General features: G+C 36.8%; 1 protein-coding gene across 2 annotated transcripts in view; it reads right to left on the bottom strand.

Moving 5' to 3' along the window:
* The window catches only part of PARN (poly(A)-specific ribonuclease), a 59540-nt gene that overhangs the window by 7203 nt on the left and 28546 nt on the right, over positions 1 to 23791 (bottom strand). For both annotated transcript variants that reach the window (XM_005150685.3, XM_031050343.1), the window contains 2 exons: positions 16711 to 16785; positions 2451 to 2640 (listed from right to left, as the gene is read on the bottom strand). In XM_005150685.3, coding sequence (XP_005150742.1) covers positions 2451 to 2640; positions 16711 to 16785 — 265 coding nt within the window. The remainder of the gene's footprint in view (positions 1 to 2450; positions 2641 to 16710; positions 16786 to 23791) is intronic.

The following is a 23791-nucleotide window of genomic DNA, read 5'->3' as shown; positions in this document are numbered from 1 at the left end:
TGAAAAAGTAGCCAGGATATACCGTCATCATGGAGAGGAACAGCTATTCTGCAGCTGTGCTCCCTGGCAGAAACTGATGCAGCAAGCTTATTAAATAATAAATAAATAAAGGATGTAGTAACATGAAGCTATTATAAGACATCAGCTGCTAGATACATCACAGTATTGAATGCTCAACTATGTATGATTCAAATTAATCTAGAAACACATATACATGCACACAAATGTATTTGCCCCGACTGCTTTGTAGAAAATATTTGTATTAATATTTCTTATATTTTACATTAAAATGGCTATATGTAAAAATTAAATACATATTTTTGAGATATCTTTGTCAGGAAACAAAAGGAAAATGTTCATCTTGAGTGAACAGAAAGACCACAAGCTCTGCAGTTCCATGATATACCTAACCAGATTACACTTAAAACATTTACAAAAGGTTAGATGACAAGAGAACACTAACTAGTAACAAATACAAATAAAATGAAGAAAAACATGTCAAAAGACCTGCACAAAAGGGAATCTGGGACAGATCCAAATTGCTTTATTCATGAAACAATGAAGGAATAAAAATTCATGTAACATCAGTAACAAAAGAAGTTCTAGCCAACAAAATAAAGGCTGCTATCCACCGCTATCAAAATATGTTTCATCTAAACCCAAGGCTGCTTCTTGTGGAATTTTACAATACTAGAAAAAATTGAATAAAAACTTTAAAGGAGATTATGTACTTTGGCACACAAATCATTATGATTTATCCTAATTTTAAGGAAAAAAATCACCAAAAATTGTATTCAGCCGTTTCCCAAACTACACATTTGTGGTCAGCCTCAAACTTCTTTGAGAGATAATAACAAATCAGCTTTCCACATTTACTGTTTTCTAAAGTATATGTTACAAGAATAAGTTGTCTATGGTTCAAACCATAAACTGCCACTCTTTAACATCTGACTAGAATCTGAGGTACCCAAAAAACAACCTTCACTGAGAAGAGATACTTCCTCTTGTAGAAATTAATCTTAGGACTTGATATTTCTTTGCAGTAGTCTCAAGATGTAGTAAGTACTTTCAGATCATTTAATACAGACTTAATTATAGACCTAAAACTTAGCCATATGTAAACTACTGCCAGGACAATCTTCAGAGCTCCTCATATCTTCACAGCATGCACTCCCAAGCTTTCTTAAGCACAATAGTTCAATTAAACTAAACTTCATTTGATACGGATTTTTGTCACCAGGTTCCTCCATATGGGTTTTTGGGATCAAACGTGTCTCCAACACATTTAGAATTCCCACCATAACACAAGTTATGAACATTTGACAGCTAGCCAAAATACACACCTGCATTTAATTTTGCAGAGTAGGCAAATCATAAGCTCATGTGAGAAGAACAGAACAACTTCAGTGTATTTGTTATATGACAGATAACATTTAAAGGAAAATATAGTAAAAGCTAGAACTTATCAAAGCATTCCCAAGAAAGGAACAGCAGAAGGACCTCAGTGTTGGTATTATGACCATCTCATTTGGTCTCTATCAGGAAAAAACAAAACCAAACACCAACCAACAAAAAGCCCCAAATTAATCTTTCAGAAATGTAACTTACGCACTTCACTGAAATTCATTTTTATATAGAAAAAAGGGGGGTGGGGAGGAAAAGAGAAGAATGGTAATAACTTCATAGGTTAATTATACAATTATATTAACAGTAATATAAGACCCTTTCCATTCACAGCTACACAGATGACTAAGAAGCCTCCTGTTACCATCATATCTCAAAGCTGTCATTAGCCTGAGAGGGTTAAAAATGGAACAAGAAACACACACAGCAACATACTGGACCAGAATCAAAATAGGCAACTCTCAATTCTGCCCTTCAATAATGAACTAAAACCCTTTTCAAGTTTTACTCCAAAAGCTCAAAGCCATGCAAGTGTCATCATTTGCCTTCCTGTTTCTGAAGCATAAGGAGTTCAGGAATTCATCAAGACTGCTCAAGATGGTAATTCATACCCTTCTCTGTGGCAGTATTATCAACATGGAAAATCATTCAAAAACCAGGCGAGCCTTTACAAGGGTGTAAGATGACAGCTCAGTTTACAGATGACACAGGCCATTCAGAGGTGTTAAATAAATAGGGAAAATCATTCTTTTATTTTGGTTATAAGACATAGTACTGCTACATCAAGCTCAGAAGCTTTGGTCTGACCTGCCCTCAAGATCCCAATGTTTTAAAAATTTGTCTGATCACATTTCTGATAAAGTTCCCTCTGCTCCTTCAGCTACGATTTTGCAACAGCTAATGTATCACTACTGATGGACAGCAAACAAATATGTACATAACAAAAATTAAAGTTTCCTACTGCTCAAGAACTACCTGAAAATTGCTAGACTTCTAATAAAAACACAATAAAAATACAAGAGTTGACAATGCAGGAAAAGTCTCACCTGTTAACACAGTAGTATCGACTCTGGGAAATGTAAGATGCACACTGAGTTTTTAACCGCTTTCTCTCCATCTCCTTCCAACTATCTTCTGTACATTTTCGTTTTGCCCGTTTATCTTCATGTTTTTTCTCAACATATTCTGCATATGTCTGGATCCTATAACTTTCGGCATACCTGCTGGTGTTTACAGCTATGGAGAAGAAAAGTGATATTATACACAAACCACTGTTAAATGACAGCAAGCCCTCCCCTGTAAGAACTTATTTTGAAAAGCAGAAGGCAGTGAGCTATCTGTTCCGTTCATATAAACAACTCCCAGTTCCACTGTTAGTGACGTAGGAAATGCTGTACTCTCCTAAATTCACATGGTACATTTCAAACATATATTCAAAAATCTTCTCCAAGTCAGACTTCATACAAAAAAGGGTTAAATCTACGTAAGACTTTTCTTTTAAATTAGAAACCATCAATTCTTCAGTTGTAACCCTCTTCCAGATTGCTTGTTGGCAAGAAGAGATTTCCTGGATTTTTTCCCTTTTAGTCTCACTACTTAACCCAGCAGGTTTATTTTGCAAGTCTGCCAGGAAAAGACGACATTTGCAAAGCCTTTGCCAAAATTGTTTGATTGCTGTGAAACATAAGCTTATTTGAGCTGCATTTTTGGTTGCACAAGATATCCATGGAAGCAGCACTAAACTAATATCCAGCTGTTCCATCCTTGTATCTTTCTAATGTTTGGTCTCCATTTAACTATAAGAGACTGCAAGTTCAAGATAGAAGGATTTCTGTCAGTGCAAAATTAGAGTAATTTCAAAAATAAAAAATTTTCACTGTCTTCACTCAGCAACAATTTACCAATATTCCTTCAAGTCCCAGCATCTTCATAGCTCTCAGGCTTTAGTCTGCAAGCCAAGCTCTGGCCTGAAGCCATCACTACAACAGATGAATCAGCAGATTAAACTGACTGTCAACTCATGTCCTCTGCTGTTTTCAGTCTAACTCACTGAAAGGAAGTATTGTAAACCAACCAATAAACCATTCAAATATAAAACAAAAAAAAAACCCAACTCATTGTTTTTCTTCCTCTTAGGCTGCACACTTTAAAATGCCATAATTGTAGTGGAGACAAAATCCTGATTTTATTATGTATTTTCAATCTTTCTGTAAACATTTCAAATGTGTATCCAACTTTATGATTGTAGTCGGAGTGTTGTCATCTTGAAAATAGGTATGCTGTATTACCTCAAGCCCAAGCAGTGGAAATAGCAAGCTCTACTATTACAACTAAGAAAAATTGAGAAAGATGGGTGGATTTGGGTTGGCTATTTTCCTTTTTCAAAATAGATCATCTATTCTACATATTGGCTATGATACTGTGAAATTAATTACCTGTAATACCAGTCATGGCATATAGATGATGCTGCTGCTGCCTCAAAGCCTTTCAAATGTACATAAAACAAGGCAACAGTGGTGCATATTTAACTTCAATACCGCAATTATGATTGATAGCCTCACAAGATTGCTGCACTAACCAAAGAGATGTTACACATTCTTCCTTTCACACCCTTTATATTTGTTTTGAACTGCAGAGTTACAGGATATCTTTGTAAGAATTAGGAGCATATTTACTGCCCATAAAGTTATGGTGCAGGCATCATGAATGAATTAATAACGCTCCCTGGAGTTACTGCATGCCAGCCGACATTCCTCAGGGTAAAATTTGTTTAGTTAAACTCAAGCATGTTTTTACTTGCTAAAATCAAGCACATAGTTACCATGGATCACTTGATAAACAGTGATTTGTTAAAACACAATAAGCATTTCACATCATTTGTTTCACTGTAAACTAAGAGCCAAAGTTATGACTCTTCATTTAATTCCCTGACAAACCCAGCCTGATTTAAGGGGGGGAGGGATTAAAAATAATTTTTATGTAGCCTAAAGATAATTATAAAATAAATCTGTGTAATAGTCAAAATTTTTGAACAAACACAACTTTGTTTTCTTAAATAAGGCCAGTATTTTATAGCAATCAATTCATATTAAACATACACAAATATACACATATACATATATATTCCTGCATGCACTGAACAACTGAAATGAAGACATACGGAGAATTCTAGAGAGCCACACAGATGAATAAATCTTGCATGGTCTTGAACTGAGGAGTAGCTCCCTGTAAAAGTTTAAAATACATTTTCCCTGCTACTTTTTTTGACAACTGCTGTCCATCTTGTCAAGCAAAGCAAATAGAGTTCCATTGCTCTGCACTGCCAACAGAAGAAATGCATTGCTAGAATGCTTTGTGAATTCTAACAAACTAAAGAGAACTTAGGGGGTTTATTCACTTAAGTCATAAGAAAGAAGACAAATTTTCCTGTGAGAAACCTAACCTATTAGTAACCAACACCACACGGCTGTATTTCATTACACTAGTTGCAGCTGTAAAGTTAAGTTTCCGTCTTATAGTAGAATAATAGTAATTGCATATTATTTTAGGAAAAGCATTTCTAGGGGATGGCATTGTCCCTAATTATCAGGCAAGCTATTCAACAGGCTGACTGTTGTTGAGTGATCCAAGAGGAATATGTACAAAGATATTCTTTCACCAAGTCCTTGCTTCTGGGCAGAGCAAAATCCTGACAGGTGGTCACTGCCAACTTTAAGCTTATAGACAAACATGCACGTGAACTGTGTAGGTAAAAACCCCACAATATATAAATAAAATAAGTACACAGAACTACATAGAACAAGGCTGCAATACTAAACACTGAAGTTTATGAGATACAAAAGTAAAAATTCACCTCTGAAGGTGAATTTTCACTGGCAAGGCAGTATTGCTACCTCCTTGTTAAATTGTCTCTGCTACCATCAGGCACCAGTTTTCCCCAACTTAACCAAGCTACATCCCTTCACTCATTTCTGGTTAGTTATCCCATTTTTTCATGTAGGGTAGTCATTGTCAAATGCATTTGTCTTTAGTGCCAAACCAGTTTCTTTTCAAAACAGGTCCAATGACGCCTCCTTGTTCCATCTAAACACATAAATGAAATAGTTCCCAATTACACCCTCATTCACTAGGTCTTTGGCCATGCCTTGTCTAAAAGGAGGAAGAAGAGCTGGCAATGAGGATGGAACCATGCACTGGTCTAGCTAGTACTACAAAAAATGTTGACGAAATGAAACCTTGGTCCACCTCCAAAACGAACAGCACACCCCAAACAAGCAAACAATACATATGATAAAAATTACTCCATTACCACTTTTTTTTTCTTCTTTTTCTTAAAATAGTCTGGTTTGAAAGCCAAAATAAAGAACACTATGAAGAACATGGACAGCTCTGGGACAGCTTTTCCCTCTCCATCAGTTTAAATGAACTGTTTTTAAGACCATGTGCAATCTTCAGGATTAGGAAGGAGACAGGTTTACTGACTGCTACCAATAAATTACTGTATTTAGTTTTCTTCATTTCTTCACTTGGAATAAGTCCATGTAGTATCCCAGAGTTAATTATGAATGGCATTTGTTCAAATACAGAAATACAGTGCAGATTCAGTCTCACAATATTTGTGCTCTCTTCTTTCCCAGCACATAGAGAGAAGAATGTTCTAAACTAGCTGGGTTGGCTTCTTTACTGTATTATTCAGCGAGTTTCAAAATTTCATAGGTATGTAAAAGAATCTAGATGATTACAAAACAAGTCTGCTTTCCTAGCAGGGAAGAAATTATCCTGGGAGTAACTGCCTTATGTAGTGTGTTACTCTTAGCCCTGACAAAAGAATAATTTCAAAGAGAACTAAATGTAGTTGACAGGACCATTTTCTCAAGTTTGGTTACAGATTAAGTTAGCCAAGCTGTGTTACTTTTGACAGTTAGCAGGTCAGAAGGATTCAAATTCATCTGTATTTCAGCAGAAAAGAAAAATGGAAATGTTTCCTTAAATCCTGCTTTTAAAGTGTTGGGGTTTCATCTGACATGCTGACACCAACTTATCGCCAGTCAGCAGAACAGAGCAGGGGATTTTTAAAAGAGTAAACCACTCTAACCTGTTACTGTCAAAACTGACCTAAAGCCTCACTAATTTAACAGGGAGAAACACCTACAAGTGGTAGACAGGATTCTTTAAAGCCTTGGCCATCAACCCACACTAGCAAGGCAGCAATTTGTTGAGATATATTCAGCATACCCTCTGCTAAAGCTTTTATTGAGATGAAACCTTAACCTGAAAATAGCTTTCTCTACTTTCAACAGAACTATCCTGCACAGGTCTGTTTCTAATATTGCAACTGTGATTGCAGGGAGTCAAAAATAACTTCTAATTCAGCTACAGAGAGCCTGAGTGCCTACTTTCCATTTTCCATAATTGCTGTCCTGCTGCATCAAAACCCTTTTACACATGCCAATGTAACTACAGCAGACTTGCCCAGCACTGCTCAACAAAGTGACACACCATCAATGTGCTTCTCAAGATCCTTGTCCTCAAGGAAGGTTAGAGATGAAAAAATCCTCACTGCAAACAGTTTTTGGGAGAAAAAAATAATAATCCTGAGAGTTAAGTAAAACAAGGTACAAAGATGTCATGAAAGATCCTTTAGGATCATCCCGCACTGAAGCATCATAAAGGGAAAGCCTTGGTTTACTCTGAGGTGAGGATAAAATTAAAATCACTTAAAATTTCTTTTACTGGTAAAAACATTTACCTATGTGGAGCTAAAGCCTAATTATTAGAAACCTATAACAGTGTAATCTTGGATCCTGGCATCACTTAGAAAAATTCAAAAACCCTGAAGAACTTAAAAAGTGTTTACTTAGTCAATGTACTTCCAGAAATACAACTCCAGTTGACTGTCTCTGTGATTAGCAGCAAGATGTATTCTGTCTTTTATCCAGTGATAAGGAAAGCAGCCCCACTGTAACTGTTAGGATGCCTCAAGTCTCTTAGTACCAGTTGTAGCATTCAATCATAAAATGTGGGCTTCAGCAAGTTTTCAATTATTTAACATGCCTGTTTCCCCCCTTTTCCCAAGGGAATTTATCGACCCTCTGGTTACTCATTGCTCCTCCTCAGTTGCCCTAACACTGAACAGACTGGAATGTACTGTATTTAGAAAGCACCAAGTCTCAGCATTTTGCTAGAGAGCTTACATTTTTATCAATTTCACCAATACACACCACCTGTTCAAACTACTCTAAGAAAATAAAGCTCTTTCAAATCATCTGTATTGCATTTACTAAAATATAACAACAATACTTGACTGATTATTTTCATGTGCTTGGAAATTTATGTGTCTAAAAATGTTTGTTTAGGGAAAAAAAAACAAAACACTCGAAAAGAAATCAACTGAGGTAAAATACTATGTTAATCTTTGGCACCCATGAAGAAAATCTTAACTTTGTAAAAAACCACTTTTGTTTGGGGAGACAGCTACATAATTAAGTGCAGCATGCTCAAGGACAGACTGCTATGCCAGAAAAACATTTTTCCAAGTTACAAAATACATCCAATTTGTCATTTAACTCCATACTTGATTTTACAAGCTGCACACTTATGATACAGACATACAAATTAAGGTTGGTGAAGATGTATTTCCTTGCTCCAAGGAATTAGTGTACTAGAGACTAATGGAGAAAAGTAATTTAATGATTTGAAGGATACAAAGTCTCTGAATTATATGTGATCATAGCAACTATCTGCAGGCTGTATCAAAGCTGAAAACTCACTGCACATGGCACTGACCATTCCTTTCTGTTTTACTCTCCTGTACTGGCTTAAAATAGCAGAAGGTTCCTGTATGGATTCTAAACAGACTTTTTAAAAAAACTGTTTCACAAAGATTGAGTTATATCTTCTGACATCCGAGTCCTGAGCAGGAAGCAGTGTCAATGTGGTGACAAAGCAGCTGCTCACCTTGCAAGGGAGAATGGTGACTTAGAGAGCAAACCCAAATAAGTCTTTGGCTCTTCATTTTGGAGAAAACAGAGAAATGAACAGGTGATCAGAGAGACAAGGGCTTTAGAGAAAAAAAAGCAAACAACACCAAGTACAAACAAAAAAACAAACAACACCAAGGATCCTTCGACAAAAAATCTCTCCAAAACTCTCAACAAAGAACACAAATAATAGTATAGTTCACTGAGACATTGCATATGTATGTAGATTATAAATGATTTTAACTCTCTTAAAGATGAAGTTACTTAATTGCTGAAAGAATTCAAGATACTTAACCTGTGCACCCTGTTTAAATACCTCTGTAATTGCAACAAAATCTGTGAAACGTGTTAACTCATTTAAAAAAATCCAAATCAAATGAAAAGGTAGTCAAAAGGCTTCCAAAATTGTATTAAGAAGAAACCTACTATATTCAAACTTATAAAGGTTTTTTTGTTTTAGTCTGGTTACTTTTTAACTGCTGAGAAAAAAAATGGCTGCAGGTGCCTGAAGGCAAATCTATAATTAGTCCTTTTAATTCTGCATCAGTAATGCTGAAAGTTGTAAAATAGCCATCTATATTATGATTTATATTGCAGGTTCCAGTGTTAAAACCATGACTAGAATGTATCAACGACCAATTCATTTTCTTGTTACAGTCAAGATTCTCGAACAACACAAGTAGATATTCACCACATCTCATTCCCTGCATTTACTGGTACAGACATGTTTTTGAATCAGCACTGGAAAATTCTAATTTCCAGGAGTACTAGTACAGTATTCAGATCTGTTAATCTACAATTAGAAGTGTAAAGTATACAGAAGAACATTTCCTTTCTAATCAAATAAAGGCTCTCAAAGTCTATTATTACTCAAAGCACCAAGAGATCATATTTGAAAGACATTTTGGAAAGAAACAGAACTCTCAAGTCTGGCTAGGCAGCTGATTTCACTTATCAGCTTTGTTAACAAATGGGAGAATCCCATGCCTTGCTCCTTAGCCCCTGCTCAAAGCCGCTTGCTGATGAGCCAGTTCACCTCACTGAACCAGCATGAATTTGCCTTTATTATTTTTTTCCAGACATACAACCAAAAAAAAAACCCACCAAAACCCAAAAATCAAACAGCAAGAGCTCACTGCTGGAGTGGGGAACAGCGTCATCCCCTTTATGAAAGATTAAGGCTGCACAAACCATTAGCTCTATTTTAATACCAGCAAATTAAAACAGCCCAGGCTAAGGCTGAGCAGTTGCGGGAAGCACAGCCCTGCAAAATCTGATGACATTTCTGACATTTGTTAAGAATTTCAGAACAATAACTAGTGAATTGAGTTTGGCAACATCCTCATGGCAGTGCTCTCCAGAAGACTCTTCAAGATTAACAAACACACCTCCACATGTCATATGCTTCAGAAAGAGCCATGCAGACAATGAGTTCAGCCATCAGATACAGTTTGCTACAGGAATGTTTGCACTCATTGCCAGAATTAACATAGCCTTACTGCATCAAACAAGTGTGTTATAGAATCATTTAGCTTGGAAAAGACCTTTAAGATCAAGTCCGACCATTAACCCAGCACTGCCAAGCCCACCACTAAACCATGTCCCTAAGTACCACATCCATGCATCTTTTAAATAGCTCCAGTGAAGTGGTGGACTCACCAACCCTGAGCAGCCTGTTCCAGTGCTTGACAATCTTTTGGGGCAAGAAAACCTCCCCTGGCACAGCTTGAGGCCGTTTCCGCTTGTCCTATTGCTTGTTACTTTGGAGAAGAGACCAACCCCTACCTCATACAACATCCTTTCACATAGATGTAGAGAGCGATAAGGTCCCACCTGAGCCCTCTCTTCTCCAGACTGAACACCCAAGTTCCCTCAGCCGTTCCTCATCACCCTTGTGCTCCAGACCCTTCACCAGCTCTATTGCCGTTCTCTGACACACTGCAGCACCTCAATGTCTCTCTTGTAGTGAGGGCCCAGAACTGAACATAGGATTTGAGGTGTGGCCTCACCAGTGCCCAGTACAGGGGGATGATCACTGCCCTGGTCCCACTGGCCACAGTAGTGCTGATACAGGCCAGGATGCTGTTTGCCTTAGCAGCCTAGGCACAAGCTGGCCCATGTTCACCTGCACTGGCTGACACTCGTACAACAGTATCAGCGTTGATACTATCCCATCTAAAAAGGCACCCCAAATAAAACTGAATCTTTAAGTTTTCCATTTTGATATAGTATTATTACCCATGACAGCACAAGACCTACAGATCAACTGCTCAGGTCTTCCTAGTGAAACCATTTTATTCAAGTCCTAACATAAAACAAATCATTATGATCTTCTGAAACGCTACATGCAGTTTCAAGATAACACATTTTTAAGAAATCCAGCTTGAGTGAAAATAATGTAAAAGCACACACCTACAAGGTGCCAGTATCTTACTACAGTTATTACAACTATTAATTTCTCACCTTAAATGTCATTTAAGAATTCAAGCCACTCAAGCATTAACATGAGAAATACCAAGATTTTTTTGTATGTGTACCTGCAACATAAATACATAAAATTCAACACTGGAAATTTAACAACACAGGAAAAGATGCTGATTCAAAATTTAAACTAAGTTTCCGCAAAACATCACAACCTTGTGGATCTTAAGAATCCAAAATCTGAGGTGGGGAGGAGAAGGGAAATCCCCAAAAGCTAGAGAAACTGGTTGAATATGCACATAATTTAAATAAAAAGTAAAATAACAGAAATGTCTGAGATTTGACATAGTGCAGTAAGACTTGAGCTTCCTCAGTCTACCCTTAAGGAAGTTTCCTGCCTGAATATGTATCTGACACGAATTTCACGTTTTTTATTGGTGAGAACAGTCTCATGTTACATATAATTTTTCAAAGAATCTGGGTAATACATTGGATACTACCTGCCATCTCCCCAAATTCAGTGAGAAGAAACTGACATGTACAGAATCTCAAAATACAAGTGTGCATTTTTAAATTGTGGTGGTAAGCATTCACGTAAAGTAGAAGGCTCTGTAGTAAACCTTGTAAAACACTAATAAACCAGAAAGTCCAGCCCTGCCTGCAAAACTTGCAAGTTCAGAAAGATAAATGATTTAAACAAGAATCATTGAAAGGCCATCACAATTTCAGCTGCTGCACCTGCTTTAGTCCATTGCTCCCCTGCTGTCCAAATACATTGGTTTACTCAATGCCTAGAGGAAGAAGATATCTTGCACTCCGTAAATTCAATATGAGCTCATGTATCAGGGGCACCAACACATGGAACAACTTAACATTATTTAAATGCTTGCCATTTATGACAAGCAGTTGTTTTTCACATACATTTAAAATTTCAGGTTAAGTGTATTCACTGCATTTTACAACAGCAAGAAAAACATTCTCAGGAAGATTCTCAAATTAAAATTACCCTTAAATTGAACCAGTGTATTGTAGAAGTTGTTCATGATCAGAACACAGATGTTATTAAACTGAACCTAATTAAGTAAAGAGAATCAAGAGCAAGTGTTAGCTACTAAGTGAAAATAAACCAGGCATGTTTTTGAAATATCACTTCTAAACTTGCCCATTATTTCCATTAACATACACATATAACTATGTCAACTGTCTCAGAACAGAAACACAAATTTACTTTTAAGTACTTCAAACATCTAATATATTTGTAAGACTTTTCCCATGTTTTAGAAATTAACCCAACCTCAAGTAACAGCATTTTTAAGAGTACGTTTTGGATGGCCTATAAAAACTCTGCAAGTGCAAAGACATCTAAAGAAACCTTCCTTTAAGAGTGAAACTGGGGTCTTTTTAGACCAGTGACCTAAATAGTCACTGAAAGTTGGCTGGTAACAAAATTCAAGTAAACCATGAATAGCAAGGGCTTATTGATACAAAGCATTAACTGAGGACTCACAAAACAGTTAACTGCCCAGAATGGTTTAGATACTGAAATGACTGAAACACTGAAATACTTCAGGTTACATCAATTTATTAATTACAGTAAAATACTTAGGTTTAAAGTTAAGACAAGCTGAAGTTTCTCCCATCTTCCCCACCACTTCCAGACTATTTTTATGAAGTCTAGACCCCTGTAAGTCAAGAGACATTAAAAAGTACTTATTTCATACTAACTTTTCCAGATGAAAAGCCAACTTTATAAATACACAAAGCTGAACAGCACCCAAAAGCAAGCTTATCTAGCCAGCTGAAAGTTTTAAGAGCCAGAAATTGTACCCTAAAACTTGCTTCTGCTTCCCAGACATCCAAGTAAAGGAATATCAACCATTTAACACATTCTTAATTACCTACCTTGAGCAACAAACCTCAAAAGAAAACAAACTGTGTTTATAGTCCATTATTATCTTCAGGTGCTTGTAACTTGGAAATTGGTTTACAGCAGAGTATATTGCAAAAAAAAAAAAAATGACAAATGAGAGCCATCTAAACTCAACTTTCACAAAAATTCTTTACTGTTAGGGTGGTGAGGTACTGGAATGGGTTGCACAGGGAGGCTGTGAATGCTCCATCCCTGGCAGTGTTCAAGGCCAGGTAGGATGAAGCCTTGGGTGACATGGTTTAGTGTGACGTGTCCCTGACCATGGCAGGGGGGTTGGAATTAGATGACTAAGGTCCTTTCCAACCCTAACTATTCTATGATTCTATAAAACTCAGTACTGGATTTCACATGACAACATAGTACTTCAACAGTGATAAGTGACACAGAGAACACAGCCTACTAGAACTCAAGAATAATGTCTCCCCACTGAACATGCAGGTACAGTTCGCATACATAGACACAGCATGCACCTAAACCCCAGGGTGATTATGAAATGGTCAGCTAACATTTGTCTTGATGCAGCTTCCACTTCAAGATTCAGTTTATGTTCTAACTGTGAGTAACAAGATTTTATATGAGAACAAGTCTTTTCTATTAATAATAAATTAGAGAGACTGCCAATATGCAGGTCACATGAATAACCAAACAAAGTGAAGATTCTTGGATATTACTGTAAGATACAAAATGAGACAGTTAAGGGGTTTGATTCTTGTTTCCCCAAGGTTTCTGGTCTACATGTTTTAAGCATGCTATATGTAGTTTGAAAGTTAGGAGCAGCTCTAAAATTGCCTATAAAAATACTGACCTTTCCCCTACTTATTTTTCAGAAGGAAGTAAGTGGAAGAGGAAACAAGTCTTGTTAGACTATGCAAAGATTTGTAGGTCCTTCAGGGTAACACTTTAACAAGTAAAAACTGGAATGTGCATTCTTCCTGGCCATATACAAACTACTGATTATGATGTGAAATTTGAAGAGCTACTCATTAGTTTAATTTGGCTAACCAGATTTATATTTTTTAAACAGAAAAGCATATGGACCAATGTTTTATCAATCAGTTTTTGACTAGGTCTTTATGGTTATCATCCACGGTATAATGTAACTCAGGAACATTGTTTTAAAGAGCACTGGGGGATGAACAGATACATTTTATTACTTACATATTGAAGATGGATTTTTATGCATATTAACATGAGAAATCCAACCTACTCCCACGGCGTATATTAATATGTTTTTAGTCCATTCAAAATACCTGAAGTCAGGGGAGTTAGAAGCAGCAGAAACAGCATAGAACAGCTTATATGAAGTGCCATTTTTTAAGAGAACTGTCATTTGTTTGACGTAAAAGTTAAGCATGAGCATGAAAATTAATTCAATACAATCCTTAGATACAGCTGCACAAATCTAGTAATATGAATAAATCACATGCTAACTTATTAAAAGGATGCAAAAGAAGTCTATGTTTTGACAGTGCTTAGACTCATACATAATGCAAATCTGACCCCTTTAACAATGCAGGGGAACTTCCACATACTCTTCATGTTCTTAATCCATTTATTTTCCACAAATGTTTCTGTAACATGTGTGCTTTGTTAACTATACATACTAATACCAACTCAAAGCCAGAAACGTCTTTAAGAGGTAAGCACAGACATATGTCTGCAGCAACATCTTGCACTGTATCATATTGTTTGACAATTCTCCAAGGCTTTTTATATAGTCCAGAAGATGCAGACATATTTATATAAACAGGTTAAAACCCAAGCCACATAGTTAGTTTTTCCTAGGTTCTTCACTTAAACACAGTTCACTAAATCATGAGTACTAATAGTGACTTCTAGTGCCAAAGCAGTTCATTAAAGAATTTAAGATCAGAAAACAGCATAACAGAATTGATTTTATGATGTATTTATTACAACAAAAAAAAAACAAAAAAAACCCCAAAAAACAAAACAAACCCAAGACGTTTAAACAATTTTACAGCAAAAATCACGCAGCTTTTTGGTAACTGAGATTGCTCTAAGTTTACCAGCTGGTTTGCTGACTGCTTTCAGTATATGAGATTTTACTAACCTGATTTCATAAAAATCTATGAAAGACTATAATCACCTAAGCTTTCAAACAAATAACTTGTTTCCCAGCATGCAGGCCACAGAACAAGCCTCCTGCTTGTTGAAGCATAAAAAAAGACACACACACAGAGAAGTACCAGAAAGATTCAATATAAATGTTCTGCAGACTTTCCATTATTTCTACAATATGTAGTTGCTGTAACAAAAAATAAGAATTAACAAAAAGTGGTGGTGAATGTGAATGCCAAGCATTCAGACATGCATGTAACTGAGGTGACAGCGATGTGAAGTTACTATAGTAGCATCTAGGAAGGCTTTCAGTGTATGAAATGGCATAACCTGCATGTTTTATATTGAAAAGAAATAATACTGCAAGTCCCACTCAGAGAAACTAGCATTCAACTTGAAAAGAGGAGGGAAAAAGAAGGTGGTGACTTATAGATATTCTGTATACCAGGACAACTGACCTAAAAAGCAGAAATTACAACTTTGTTATATTTCATCAGAAAGACAAGTTCTCTTGGAATGACAAAAAGGTAGAACAACTCCAATCCTTTATTCACTTTTTCCCCTCAGCCTATACCTCAGACATGGAGGCCAAACTCTGAATAAGATTAACCAGGTCTGAAATAAAAGGCTTCAGATACTTGAGGTAGGCTGCTAGCTCACAAACGTATTATTTGTGACTGCGCAACTAATGCATCCAGAACCTGAAAGCTTCTTATTTGGTGAATGTGGTGGCGTTTTCTAATTTGGTTTTGTGGGGTTTTGGTTTTTTTTTTTTTCATTTTAGAACTTAATCATGGGAATACTGGTACGAAAGCTCTTACATGCAACATTTCAGTCACTTAATCGAAAGTGCTACGTATACTGCTGTTCTTACCAGCTCCACAGCAGTCGATGTAAGCATTTCAGTAAATAGGGATGGCATTACCATAACGTATCGCAAATAATCATGTATAAGGTCCACCTCCTGATCATTGTAACCAGAAGTAAGCTTATGGGTCAATCCTCAAATACATGCCCAACTACAGAACCCACAAAGAGCTCAGTGATCCAACCCCAACCAACCAAAACTCTTTAAAGAAACCCACAAAAACCCATAAACAAACAAAAAAACACCCAAATGACATCAAGAACAACAAAAACCCAAACAAAGAACCAATCCAAAAACCTACAGTCTGAAAAGACAGTTTTTCCTCATAACTGAAGCAATATTTTCAGTGAACTCTGATACGTTTTTCTCTTCTTTGCTTTTTGATTATTTCTTGATTTCTCAAGTGTTATTTATTCCATAATCTTCTTATAGTATATAGAGAATGTTTTGCTCTATGCTTTCAGTCCACTTATATTAGAAATGGCTCTTTTTAGAATACCTTGCACAACTGTACATACTAAAATACTGCTCTCTGTCCTAATTCTCTGAACAAGGAATGTGAGTTCACCAACAGTACCTATGTAATCACATACAAGTATTTCTTTTTAAACTAATCCCTCTCCTAAAATCCAAACCAAGAAGCAAAACCAAATCCAAACCCAAGGAACTCTCATGAAAACAAGTTAAACATGTAAAACTTCCTGTGGAACTTCTGCCCATGAACTTTTTTCAAAGTTAGACTCAAAAGTTCAAATAAAAATTAAAAAATTAAGGTCTGGAGACCTTGCACATTATTAATACACAACTGTAGGCACATAAGCAGTTTGGACTGTCAGGAGACTACTATTCTGCTTATTGTCTTTGGTACAACACATTTGCTGGTACTATAAAAATTTAATTCTTCTTATAGCATCTGAACTAAGCCAGTAGTTTTGCATTCAGAATCACAGATCCCATTTGCTCAGTGCATTTTGCAGCAGCCAGTTGAAGACAAGTCTTACTACTGAACTAAATTCAGGAACACTTACCTATTTGTACTTGTTCTGGCTTGCTCAGAGATACAAATGCTGATGTATCGTCAATCCATGAAACCTGAATGTTACCTAGAAAAGACAAAATAAATTACTGTATTTATCTTAGGCTCAGTCACAGATTTGATCTGATGTGCCGTGACATAAGAGTCAACTAAGAGTAACTTCACCTGAGAAGGCTTCTGGCCACTGTAAAGGTGCATAGCACATACATAATTCTATATGAGCCTGGAACTGTTCAGAAAGCTGTGACTGTTAAGGTTGCAAATCATCCTGTATACTTTCAGACCCAACAGAGTAAGACCAAAAGGGAAGAGACCCAATTAATGCCTTTTCACTCCCAGAGTATTCATCTGCTTCATCATGGATTTATTTTTAATAAATCTTAGAATCATAGAACCATAGAATAGTTAGGGTTGGAAAGGACCTTAAGATCATCTAGTTCCAACCCCCCTGCCATGGGCAGGGACACCTCACACTAAACCATGTCACCCAAGACTTTGTCCAACCTGGACTTGAAAACTGCCAAGGATGGAGCATTCACAACCTCCCTGGGCAACCCATTCCAGTACCTCACCACCCTCACAGGAAAGAATTTTTTCCTTATATCCAATCTAAACCTCCCCTGCTTAAGTTTTAACCGGTTACCCCTTGTCCTATCACTACAGTCCCTAATGAATTGTCCCTCCCCAGCATCCCTGTAGGCCCCCTTCAGATACTGGAAGGCTGCTATGAGGTCTCCACGCAGCCTTCACTTCTCCAGGCTGAACAGCCCCAGCTTTCTCAGCCTGTCTTCATACGGGAGGTGCTCCAGTCCCCCGATCGTCCTCGTTGCCCTCCTCTGGACTTGTTCTAACAGTTCCATGTCCTTTTTACATTGAGGACACCAGAACTGCACACAATACTCCAAGTGAGGTCTCATGAGAGCAGAGGGGCAGGATCACCTCCTTTGACCTGCTGGTCACGCTTCTTTTGATGCAGCCCAGAATACAGTTGGCTTTCTGGGCTGCAAGCGCACATTGAAACTGGCTCATGTTCATTTTCTCATCGACCAATACCCCCAAGTCCTTCTCCACAGGGCTGCTCTGAATTTCTTTTTCTGCCCAACCTGTAGCTGTGCCTGGGACTGCTCCGACCCAGGTGTAGGACCTTGCACTTGTCATGGTTAAACTTCATAAGGTTGGCATCAGCCCACCTCACAAGTGAGTCAAGGTCCCTCTGGATGGCATTCCTTCCCTCCAGCATATCAACCAAACCACACAGCTTGGTGTCATCGGCAAACTTGCTGAGGGCGCACTCAATCCCACTGTCCATGTCACTGACAAAGATGTTAAACAAGACTGGTCCCAACACCGATCCCTGAGGGACACCACATCTTGTAACAGTCCAAGTAATTTTAAGGGTTTTTTAGTCCTCCCTTCATGCGTTCTATATAATTCTAAAACAAAAACTGAAGCAATTTCTTCTGGGAAATTTCAGCTCTGTACTAAAATAAATAACAGCTCTTTGACTTTTAAAAACAATCCATCCTTCAGAACTGCTGCATTCCAAAAGATACATCATGGACAAGCTCCAGTTACCACTCACTGTGCCTTTACTAATACAGACACCCAAGATAAGAAATTCCAGTAGAGTGGGGAGGTGCAGAGGACTGATCATGCAATTGAAGAACTCCAGTTTCTGCAACACACTAGATTTTCAAACTTTGATTTGTTTGGATCCCACTGTTCTCCATTTCCTGGATGTGCAATGAAAACTTAATTCAAGTAAATATGAGGACAAATGCACAAAATCACAGACCTCATTCAAAAGCTGTTGCAATAGAACAGTGACTAGAAATAAGCTATTACATTCACCAAGCAGTTAGAACACTTCCTTTGTGAATGGCTCAAAATGTCACATCAGCACTAGAAGAGCTCATAATCAAGCAAAAGCTGAGAAAAGGATTCTCATTCCAGACACAAGGTTTTATTATAGTCTGAAATCCACTCGCATCTCCAGTCCTCATCTAAGTGCTCTGCTGTTAGTACTATTCAGATATTGCAAATTGGTGCAATTTTTTTTTTTCACGTAGGCTACGAAATCAAGTTATATATGTCGCACCATTTAACCTTCAGACATGACAACAATGAAACCAAGGATGCAAAATGGCTTAAAATGTCTTTTCAGATGTTAATCTATGTAAATCTAATTTAGCCTACAGGTTACAAGGTTATAAAAGTCTCTTCTGAAGCGCAGCCAGATAATAAAGATTTTCTAATTTTAAAAATAAAAGCATGATCAAAAAAGTTAGATTCAGTTTGCATGCTATGCATTTGAGTAGCTACCTATTTAGGACTAAGTTATTATCATTTTGATTATTGCCAAAGCCATAATTAATTCAGTATAGTTTCTGACATTTCCCTGTACTAAAGGGCTAAGGCTGCTCTTAAGAAGAACCTACATTTTGTAGGGCAAATAAAATTCAATCTCTAATAATTCAGTCTTTGAAGAACATAGATCTCTGCTGCCTTTTGGGTAAGGGTCTTTGCTGTAGAGAGAACAGCCTTTTAGAAGAACACGTAACATTTTACAACACAGTAGAAGCCCAAGCTGATTTATGATTGCAACCCAAAAATCACAGGGCATTTGGTAGGACCCCAACACTGAGCTTCCTTTAAATATTAGAAATTACTAAACAATTTAACACTGTTCCAAGTGCATTGACAAGTTTTTGCTCTGAATTTCTTTGTTTATCAAGTCCTTTTCTGCATTTCTAATGACAAAATTTTCTAAGCAATCACTTGAGACATCTGAGACCATCCTCTTATGTAAATCTTCAATGTGGAAGTGCTGTCCTGATTCTGTACCTTTCCTACATATACAATTAATTATTTCCATATCCACCCTGAACAGACCAAAAGAGCAGAAAGAAAACTTGTGTAAAAAATCTTTCCTATTGTGCCCTTAGTGTAAAATATCAAAGAGGATTAATGATGGACTAAAATCTCCTTCAGGAGTTCAGCTACTGCCCAAATGGACTTCAGTGCTCATATTTTCAATAAGTGCCAATTAAAAAGAAATAAGTAAAAACCCAACCCATTCATGGCACATCATTTCAGTATCAGATACTTATTCACTGCTGCAGAAAGGCTGCTGAACTCTAACTTACTTTAGCATTTTAAATAATTAAGGGTTTCAATACCTGCCAACATGTGTTATCTTTACACTCAGGTTCACACATATAAAATTATTTTATTTTAATAACAAGTCAAACATTAAAGAGTGGACACTAAGCTGCATTCTTAACAGAACTGAAAAAAAAGCTCTTATGCAGTTCTCCACTTCTTTGACTTTTAAAAACTTCAGTTTTTAAAACTGAACTTCAGTTCTCCACACTTCAAGATACTCTTTTCAGACTATGTAACATTTCATTATTATTAATGAATTTAAGATGCAATTAATAAATTAGATCATTAAGCAATATTGCTAAGCATTCAGTAAAAACTGTGCATTACAAAAGTATGGTGAAAGGGCAATAAAGATCTGAAAAGCAAATGCATATGCACTTGAAATAATATTTAGCAATCAATACCAACACATGCCATAATCACATAAATCACATAATGCTTAATTGCAGGTAGGGAACTGCAACCAAGTGCTGCAGATGACAAAAATACACATGGGATAAAGAATCACACAGAATCCTCAGAAAGCCATTGAAGGCTCAAACTAAAAAATCCAAGTGTGACCTCTAGCTCATGAATGCCCGGGTTACAGATTGCTGGAAGGCAGAAAAGTTCTTTTACTTTGGCTCTGTTCTTATACATTTCCTAAACAACTGTTACTGGCAATTAAGCACTTAGGATATATACTAGGACTATACAGGCATTCATTTAACCAAAAAAAAAGTTTCCGTATATATTCCATTTTTTTTAGAATAAAAAAAAAATTATACTTGACCACATTGACACTATGATAGAACTGCTAACAGTTTCTGCAGTCTGCATCAGACAATGTATATAGTTGAACCTTTTATTCTATAAGGCTATAAGCATATATTAAACATGACATTTTCCTAGTGAATAACTGAGAAGGGTTAACAAAGCTTCTACCTTTCTGGCAGGAAGACAAGGTACAAAGAAAGCAAGAACAGCTGAAGGAAACACTGGCATGAGAAGGAGAAGGCCAGAAATGCACAGAGAAAAAATAGGATTAAAGTTTTAAAACCCCATAACAACAAAAGAATCAACAACAAAAAAAAACCCCAACAACCAATGCATATCACCCCACACGCATCCAGACAAAGAAAAAAAAAAGAAAAACCAAAACCAGAAGAACCACCAGTCAAAGCTCATATGTCTATACGAAAAACAACTCAGAATAACACTTGAAATATATATTTTGTGCTAGAAGTTTTCCTCAAGCTAGACTGTCATCTTTGAAAGGGTCATTTTTCAAGCCTCCCTTTTTTTATTAGCAGTAAGTTTGCAGTGCAGCTGTTAACAGGAGCAGATGTCAATGTATGGAATGTGTGAGTGGATCTCACAAATGTATTCAGAGTCAGTTAAAACTCACCTGTATAGCAGCTTGGACTATTAAACAAGATTTAAACATAGAAAGGATTAGTTATATTTTAAAAGTAATACATGCGTCTTCAAGATCACTATGGCTCCATGAACTACATCAGTATTCACCTCTCTCTCACACCCTCACAAAAGGCAATGCATAGGTTTGACTCCAGTCAAACTTTGTAAGTAGTAGTTTTTATACTTTGAGAGTGTGCTGTTTTAACCAAAGCCCGTCAAACACATCATAGAATAGTTATGGTTGGAAAAGACCTTAAGATCATCTAGTTTCAACCTCCTGCCATGGGCAGGACACCACACACTAAACCATGTCACTCAATATTCTTTTATACAGAAGTGAAGTCTATACACAAAAGCTGTATTTCAGCAAATACTATTTTAATACCTTTGTATTTCACATCAGCATGACCAAATGAACTACATAAATTGAAGAATTCTAAGAAAGTGTTATAAGACACTGCACAGTACTGCAAGTACTTGTACAGTGAAACTACACTAACCAACGAGACTATAAAAAACATCTTGCATGAACAGGTGTCCACTTGGTATGTGTGCAGCACTGAAAGACTTTAGAATCATGAACACCCCTTCTAGAGCAGCAAAGGTAAACCAGTTCCGAGTCTGACACCGCAGTCCCTTCAGCCGTCTCACTGCTTTCATGAGAAGCTTCAAGGGAGAGTACAACTGAGTATTTTGGGATGTGTAAGTCTGCCCCCTGGCGCTAGTGACCTGCGCTTGCCTTGCATACAAAGGAGAGAAGCTGATAAAGAACAATTACATATTAAGTCTTGAAAAGCCTACAGAAACAATATCTATTTTTTTCGTACCCCTCTAATGGCAACTCCAGAATAGTCTCAGTAACATTCTACAAACAGGAATATTAAGTCTTACTCAGCATTATACTGGCATCATGCTCCAGTACAGCTCAAAAAGTCAGAAGGAATTGAGTGAATTTTATACAGGTCCAAAAACCCTGCACAGACTACCAAGTCACAATTCCAGGTGAAGAGAAGAGCAGTATTATCCCATAAATCAGCATGGTGACCCACAGCAAGCACAGGAGTGACAAGACTGAGTACACTGAGGTACTTCATCCTTTTACTGGTGCCTAGAAGTCCTTAGGGGTACTACAACAATTATTTCAATGGAGGTTAGGTTCAGGTTTGCCTGAATCAATTTGCCACATTATAAACTCTGACTTATGTCATGAAGTCTGGCACATTACTTTGAAACAACAGTACACTGATCAAGTACCAGCTAAACAGACACCCTTTCACTTGCTTGTCTCCAAAAGAGAGAAAGTCCATTTCAACATAGAGAACACCAACCTGTCACTTACCTGCTTAAAAAGGCATGTAAAAATATGCAGGTTTTACAGCAATTATACTCCAATGGATAAAACTGGTACTGAAACTTTAAGTAAGACTGGGAGCAGGAAAAAGGGCAAACTATGTTGCCAAGCAGAAAATTTTTAGGAACAGGGAGCTGTCAAGACTTATGCAATGAAAAGCAAAGATTTTACTTTTTTAAATGAGAAAACAAGAAACCGATCCCTCCCAGGAAAGCTACTTGATAAACAGTTGGGTTTTTTGAAGCAATTTCCCATTAAAATCCTTATTACAGAATTTGAGGAAGACAAGATACATAAATGTCTATTAGACGAAACTATAAGCTACTTTAGTAAGTATTTCTGGAAAATAATGAAAAAAAATATTTTAATAACTTTTGGTTTACATTAAATGGTTTCAGAAATGGAAAGTTACCTCTTAAAAAAAAAAAGTACCCCAGAAAAAAAAAATAATTCAGACTTATTTGGAAGCACAACAGATCTCTTTTGAAGCAGTACCCTATACAGGAATCAAAAACTAGAAACCAATCTGCAATAAAGATCTTGGAAACAAGATCCAACATAGGGCTCTATGAAAGATCATTCTTATTCTGAGCCAGAGATGCAAAGCATAACCACTATTTTCTGCTGCAAGTGTTAGGAGATCACTTACAGTTAATTAGGATCTCCATATCCTTACATTCTATACTAATACTTAGTAAAGGAACAGCAGGACTACTAACTGTAAGATAGCTTATTTTCTTGTTTCTTTTGATTTGAATGGTTTTCATAATCTTGAAATTTTTTAAACAAGCTATTTTTTAAGCTTGCTTGCCTAGACTTATAAATTAGTATCTGCCTTTACCCATACTGCAGGATGAACCTTATTCGTAAAGCCTCTATCTGCCTTTCACACCAATCCCCATTTCCTTTACCCATCTATACAAACTCTTGCCTTCTCCCAGGAAAGGCTGTAAATATAATTATTAAAGGTCCACGATATTCAACAAGCATCACATAAAAAGATTTCTAAAGAGCAGTTAAGGAAGGCAGGTATTTTCCACACGGCATTACAAAGAAAGTCTCCAGGACACCATTCAAAAATTACAAAAGGTGATGCATCATTACCTATACTAGTAATATGCCTGAAACCACACATGCACAAGCAAAACCAGAGGTACTT

Source organism: Melopsittacus undulatus, chromosome 8 (assembly GCF_012275295.1).
Source record: "Melopsittacus undulatus isolate bMelUnd1 chromosome 8, bMelUnd1.mat.Z, whole genome shotgun sequence".
Lineage (NCBI taxonomy): Eukaryota > Metazoa > Chordata > Aves > Psittaciformes > Psittaculidae > Melopsittacus > Melopsittacus undulatus.
This window is presented reverse-complemented; position numbering and strand designations above follow the sequence as displayed.